Source organism: Camellia sinensis, chromosome 7 (assembly GCF_055761805.1).
Source record: "Camellia sinensis isolate YWXY chromosome 7, ASM5576180v1, whole genome shotgun sequence".
Lineage (NCBI taxonomy): Eukaryota > Viridiplantae > Streptophyta > Magnoliopsida > Ericales > Theaceae > Camellia > Camellia sinensis.
In genome coordinates, this window is record NC_138967.1 from 157,327,400 (window position 1) to 157,334,059 (window position 6,660).

Here is a 6,660-nt window from a genome sequence, read left to right on the forward strand (position 1 = left end):
AAAAAAGAAGGGGAAAAAAAAATGTAATCGATGTACGCTTCATTCAGTCAATCACTACCAGATGAGTGTTGCATAAGGACCTAGGAAATTTCCCATATCAATAATAACCAATGCAATCAACGACAGTTCTACTAACAAGGAACCTATACTTCACTTTCTTTTTTTCATACAACGACGCAAAGAACACTAGATGTTAGCTAAAAAAAAAAAAAGCTGCAAATTCCTCTTACATCTTGAATCAGCTCTTTCCCTCAGCAAAATTATCCTTTTGACCTACAGATAAATAAATAATAGTTGCAAATTATAATCTTTTTAAAGAAAATCTAGAACAAAGCAATAAATTCTATCAAAAGCATGAAGACATAAATCACCATTAATAAGAACATGTATATTCCTTGCTTGTTCCAGATTTAATATAATCAAATCTGGTGCCCAAATTTCAGTGAAACCAAACAATTTTTAGATCAGACATGGTTCTAAATGATGAAAACAGAACACCAATTACCTCTGGTGCCCAAATTTCTTCATACTTGCAAGCAATTAGCATTGAACTAATGCCGACCAACTGAAGCTCCCTCCTTGGGACAACATTCATTGAAAGGTACCGATCAACTATGTTAATTGTGAGGTAAAGGGTCTCAGGCATTAGTTCAAACATCCTGTGAACCTCTGTCAACCAGTCTATGAGAATTGATCTCATCTTTGAATTGATTTCAGGCTGTGAATCCATGTAATCGTGAACTCGACTCTCACCCTGCCATAATAAATTCCCATTATTGAGCAAAACATGTCGATAGATAGAGAAGGTAAAAAGATAGAAAAATAAAGGCCAAAATAGTACCTCTGTTAACTTGTAGAACTTGTAGATGTCCTCAACATACTCCACAACTGCCAATTCATTATCAACATCTGCTGCATCAATGTCTACTAAGTAACAAGGAATAATATACATATACAAATAGAAAAAGTATGTACAGAGGGGAAAGAATTGATGATGAAATTAAAATTGAGAGAAGTCCACACTAACAACCTTACTTCGAGCAGTGAGGATCGAAGTCAAGGTTTTGACCTCATTCCTAGAAGACCCAACTCGCGACTTTCTTGCAATGACAGCAATAGGCTTTTTCAAGTCTGAAAAATGAAAATAGAAGAAATTCATAGATCATTTTGTTTGATGCAATTTTTTGTTGGACCTTTTCTTTAGATTTAATTGCTACTTGCTTAATATGGGCAGACAGCACCAATTAATCCTTTCAATCGAGAGCTCCAAGCCATCAGCATCCCAAGTTGTCCCACTTGGAGGAATGGGGTAAGCACTGGTTCAGTCGTCAAGCATGTCATCTTTGCTAATATATAATAGTACAACACTAATTTTGTGTATATTTTTCATTTCCCTAAACTATCCAAAGAAAATTAAATTATGCATTATTAAAATCCTTTTACTTCTATATTCATTTAAGGGTAAATGTTCAAGTAAACACATTATTCTAAAGAACTCCCTACAACTGCCTAGAACTCCCAGTTAATTTTAAAAATTCCCCTTCCTAATTAAGAGGCTACTTAGTACACCTCTCTCTCTCTCTCTCTCCCTCTCTCTCTATAATGGGGTCAAATCCTTTTGATGTTACAAGAGTGGCAGCATATCAAGAGGTTTTAGAGGAGAGTTCAGGCATTGGCAAATTATTCCTGGTACATGTGACACTTCTCCTGTCATGGCCAATCAGTTCTCTAATGCTCTACTCTCCAACTCCTCATCTGCTAGATGTTTTTTATTCAGCTCTAAGAAATATAATATGTTAATAATCTGTTATAATACATTATTGGTGTTGAGTGATCTATTGATTCATGTTTGTAATGCCAATGGCACAAACTATACACATGGTTCGTATTTCAAGAGGTGTTTGAGATGTTACTGTCTTATTTTGTAAAGAACATGATGCATTTTTGTCATGTAAATATTTACTTTCTTACTAGAATGTTGTGTTTGATTTTATATAATTATTTTTACTACAGATTTTTATATCTCGAGACAAAGGGAATAAAAAAGAAAACAGAAAGTAATCAAAATCTAAAAGTATGAGGCAAAGGCATCTTAGAAGGAAAAAAGCCAAGGCACAAGACTGTCAACAGTCCAAATTTCTACAATTATTCACTAATTTCCTACACCAAATCACATCATGTCTTAATAGATTTATAAAAGTGAGAAATTAAAAACTAGTGATATTGGTACTTTTACATTGTTAGTTCTTCTTGAAGATAAAAAACTGGCTTGAAGATAAAGAGACAACAGATGTACGATAAAATGCAACGACACAGAAGAAGAAATTAGCAAAGATGAAAGAACTAGAAATTAATCAGAAATCAAGTCATAATTGAAAGAAAATGAACTAGCAGAAATCCTGAGAGAGAGAGAGAGAGAGAGAGAGAGAGAGTTTCCTGTCATCATATATCCACACTCAGCCTTTAGTTGCAAAAAAAAAAATTGACTAGTAGTGTACACTGTACCCACCTCAGTATATGTGATTAGGCATAAACTAAGTCATAATCAAGTGACAAAAGCAATTGGTTGATGACTGCGTAATGTTTTCCCTTTCTATGATCACACTCCACCACCAGATGGTATGTTTATATTTTGGACCCTAAACTACCAGTTCTTTAATATAAATTTAGCTCATGATAGTCTCCAATGCTAACATGGAGGGGGAAAAAATATCCACTCAAAACTATCCTAGGTCTCATAGCTAGCTATATTCAAGGAGATGCTTGAAATACAAGTAGCCAAAATTGGAAAGAATAAACCTTCTTGATTGGCTTTAGATGTTCATTGCACATAGAATTGGCAGAAAAGATAACTAATCTAATGCATACAATAAACACAGAACAATGCTTAAGATTATGATGTGGATGGCACAGCGCATGCACTTGAAATATAAAATATATACCTGGGCAATCACAAACTCATAGTTGCTCTTAAAGCGCTTCCTTAATTCGCTCTCGGATTTAGCCAGAATATTCTGTGTACTGCCATTACTGATTCCTGATATAAGAGCAATCAAAGCAGTAGTATCAAAATTTATGAGATCAGCTTGACGTTCAAGTCCTTTTGTGGAGCAAATTCAGCGTCATTGACATTGACATCCAAGGGGCCTAATTTCATTCTAGAAATGAGAGAGAAGAAAGAGGTAGCCAAGTTGAAAGGAATGCAGTCCTCTCTGGTGGGGGTTGCAGCAGCAGCAGCAGCAGTAGTAGACAGTAGCAGGAGTGAATCCTTTAACCCCCCACTTTCTATCTGTGGAATGGAATCCCTATCCCTATCCCTATCCCTATCCCTATCCCTATCCCTTGAAAGATCAACCTTCATTTGAAGGACACACGGAGGAGGAGGAGGAGGAGGTGGTGGAGGTGGATATATCCAGTCACCACCACCCTCTAATTCCTCAGAAAGATGGAAATGGAGAAAGTGGAAACCCAAGTCAGAGGAGGCTCCAAATTCATGTTCAAGCTTAGAGCGAATAGTGTCATCAAGTCCATGAACAGAAAGAACATAAAATTGTGTCTACCTATTATGGTCTTCAAACATCTGCAACACCCAAATTCTTTTACACCAAATATACATTGTTTAACAGTATTTTTTATAGGAACTTTGAGTCTAGAGATGCTAAGACTTGCCCCAGTTTTTGGGACAAACAACCCTTGAAGCTTACCTTACAGAATAATTCAATCAAAATCATGGATTTTATTCAAGATTATTTTCACTGCTTAAAAAAATTCAATCAATTCGAGAATACGCAATAAACATAACAAATGAAAGAAAAGATTATAATACCTGCTTCTATTGCTGCCACTGCTTCCAGTGCTTCCACTGTCAAAGTAATGAAGAAATTTGGGCCCAGCATTAAATCAAGTAGAAATGCTCTACAAATTGACTAGGAATGTTAGGCCGGGCAATAAAATTTCAGGAATGTTGGACCCAACATTAAAATTGAGCTATACAAAATGGGATAGTTAAACAGAAATTTCCTCACAATCTACGACATGAATAAATTGTGCCTTTGCACTGTCAAGTGGAAAGCAACAGTATAGATCACAGATTGCTTTCAAAAGGATAACCTAAAAAAGGCATGAAAACCACATAAAAATTAAGTCTTTAGCATCCACAATTGACAACAATTGAAACTAATAATCTCAAAACTTCATGGACAAAATTTGAGAAAATTAAGTATAGCATAACATCTTCATCAAATTAGTAGACACTGACCATTGAATCTAATTGTCATAAAAATATACTAAACATGAATTCTTGAGGTGTTGCAAAACAGAGAGAAATATAGAACAATCTCAAATTCCATAAAAGCAAACCAAACTACGATGATATTCACTAACCTTATGTAGCAAAGCTTCTCTCTGATATCCCTAACAGTCTCAAAGTCAGGAATCTTACTTACCATACCTTCACTAAAGACTCTTATACTCCAATCAAAACAAAAGCAATTACTGTGAAGAACATTAATGGAAAAAAAAATACAATATATTTGTATAAACATAACAAAAATCTAGATAAAACACTATAAAGAGAACACAAATAAAAGCAAAGTGGTAATCAAAATCTTTACCTGTTTTGCCCCAAACTACAGGATCAATAAAGGGGCCGATCTTGATAGTTCAACCCATTCCCTCTTATCACTAGTCCAATATCCAGATCTGACAATGTGTGATCAATAAGAGTTTTTAAACTTGGAAATAAAAAAATAAAAACTAATTTCTTTCGATCTAGATCAAGTTTAACAAAAGGAGGTACAACAGATTTCATTAACTAAGCTTTTGCTAAATCAAGTGCAGGAAGAAGTGTGAGCCCATATTTTATTTATCTTAACAATGAAATCTAGAGCACAAGACAAGCATGCACATAAGAACATAGTTTATTAATTGATGACATGTTCTTCAGAGTCAAGAATTATCACATGAACTTCACATATGCCTCTGCACATGTCATATCATCCTACAAAACATAAAAATGTTTGGTATCTTCTAGAACAACAAGATTCAACAAAACCACAAAGCCTAAATACCTTAACAATCAAAGATGAACTGCCTTAGCTATCCTACAAAAGCTTAGTTGGTCTATCACATTTTACATAGTAATTCAATAAAATCTTGTTTACAAGTTTCAAGTGGAGCCCTTTCCAATCTCCATCCATCTGTTCTGCCCCTTTACATGTCATCCACTAGTTTCAAATGATGATAGATAAGTGAAATAAGAAATTCAATAGGCCTAATATGAACTCTAGAAAAGCGATTGCTATAAATGCTTCTTTTTTTTAATTATTTATATATGATCATGTAGACATTAGATTAATAATACTATCATAGCATATGACACCTGGACACCATATAACTGTTCCAACAATTTATTTCAGCTTTCAGCCACTAACATGTGAGAAAATAACACTTACTTTTCTCATATAAATGAGGAAGTCTCACTAATATGCTATTAGTTCTTTACTTCTTACTTTGTTGGCAAATATTTTCAGAAGACGTGCATTTGATTACAGTCTAAACTAGAAGCAAAAGTTGTGAAGCAAATTGATCATTATTTTATCAGTAATCAATAATGAGATTTCTAGATAGCTCAATTGCCTACACTACATCTATATCAGTCTTCATCACTACTGTCAACTGATTAAACCAAACTGGAATTCATAACCCAATAGAGCTCCATAGAACAAAAAAAATATACAACACAAATCTGACTAATAGTAAGTTATATAGAGTTAACCAATTTAGATGAATTGAGACTAGCATTTATTTATATTAGAAAAATACATAGAATGGCAATTACATAGAAGAGAGAGTACATATAGAACAGAACCTCTTCAACTGCCTTCTCTCTAAGGCTTCCCCCAATTCTCGATCCTTCTCTGCGCAAACAAAAATCAACAACCAAATCAACATTGTACTTTAACAAATCAAAAATCGAAAATTTACCTAATAGTGATTTGAGCAGAACAATAAGTAAAACTAGAAACGAAGAAGATAATGATTTAAGCAAAAAGTGGAAACAGAGCATAAAAGAAGAGATTCACAGAGCTGAAGAAACATCTAAGAAGAAGAGTTCCAAACAGAGCACAGAAGAACATCTAACCTTTGATCGAAGAAGACGAAGATCACGGATCTGAAGAAGAGTTCCAAATCACGGTGCTCAAAATCGAACTTCAAAATCGCAATCGCTCTGTGCGCAAGAAGAAGAATCACCGAATCAAGAGAGAGAACTTCGTATTGATTCGATCCTCTGCGAGAAAGAGAGAGAAAGAGAGTGAGGGAGAGATTCGAACTTCATATGCAGACGGCGGTGCTCAAAATGGGGTTTATCAAAATAAAGGTTTAGAGAGACAGGATAGGGTTTGAGGAGAGGCAGGATTCGGAGGCGCTTTTCAAACGACTTCTAGTCACAAAACTGTACCGTTTTAATTAATAACAATTGCGACATTTAAAAAACGCCGTTAATTTTAAAAAAAGCTGACGTTTAAAAAAATGCCATTAATTAAATGCCGTTAAATCCCCAAATTCCAGTAGTGATTGGTGCTATGCATCTGAAACGTCGTAGTTTTACAAATATATTTGAACTCTGTACTTAAGCCAACTCTGTTGTTTTCTCTGGCC

At 34.6% G+C, this 6,660-nt stretch overlaps 1 protein-coding gene across 3 annotated transcripts; it reads right to left on the minus strand.

Moving 5' to 3' along the window:
- Positions 1 to 154: 154 nt before the first annotated feature.
- LOC145794835 (G2/mitotic-specific cyclin-2-like) lies at positions 155 to 4,562 on the minus strand. 3 transcript variants are annotated; one of them, XM_082877184.1, is made up of 5 exons: positions 4,384 to 4,562; positions 3,827 to 4,110; positions 2,943 to 3,037; positions 506 to 718; positions 155 to 273 (listed from the first exon to the last, which is right to left on the minus strand). In XM_082877184.1, the coding sequence occupies exons 2-5, from the start codon at positions 3,894 to 3,896 to the stop codon at positions 187 to 189; spliced, it is 465 nt and encodes a 154-aa protein (XP_082733310.1). In that variant the 5' UTR covers positions 3,897 to 4,110; positions 4,384 to 4,562; the 3' UTR covers positions 155 to 186. The 3 variants fall into 3 exon arrangements, with proteins under 3 accessions (XP_082733310.1, XP_082733309.1, XP_082733311.1); XM_082877183.1 differs by lacking the exon at positions 4,384 to 4,562 and having other exon boundaries at positions 3,827 to 4,252; XM_082877185.1 differs by lacking the exons at positions 2,943 to 3,037; positions 3,827 to 4,110; positions 4,384 to 4,562 and adding an exon at positions 842 to 962 and having other exon boundaries at positions 506 to 754.
- Between the last annotated feature and the right edge of the window lie 2,098 nt (positions 4,563 to 6,660).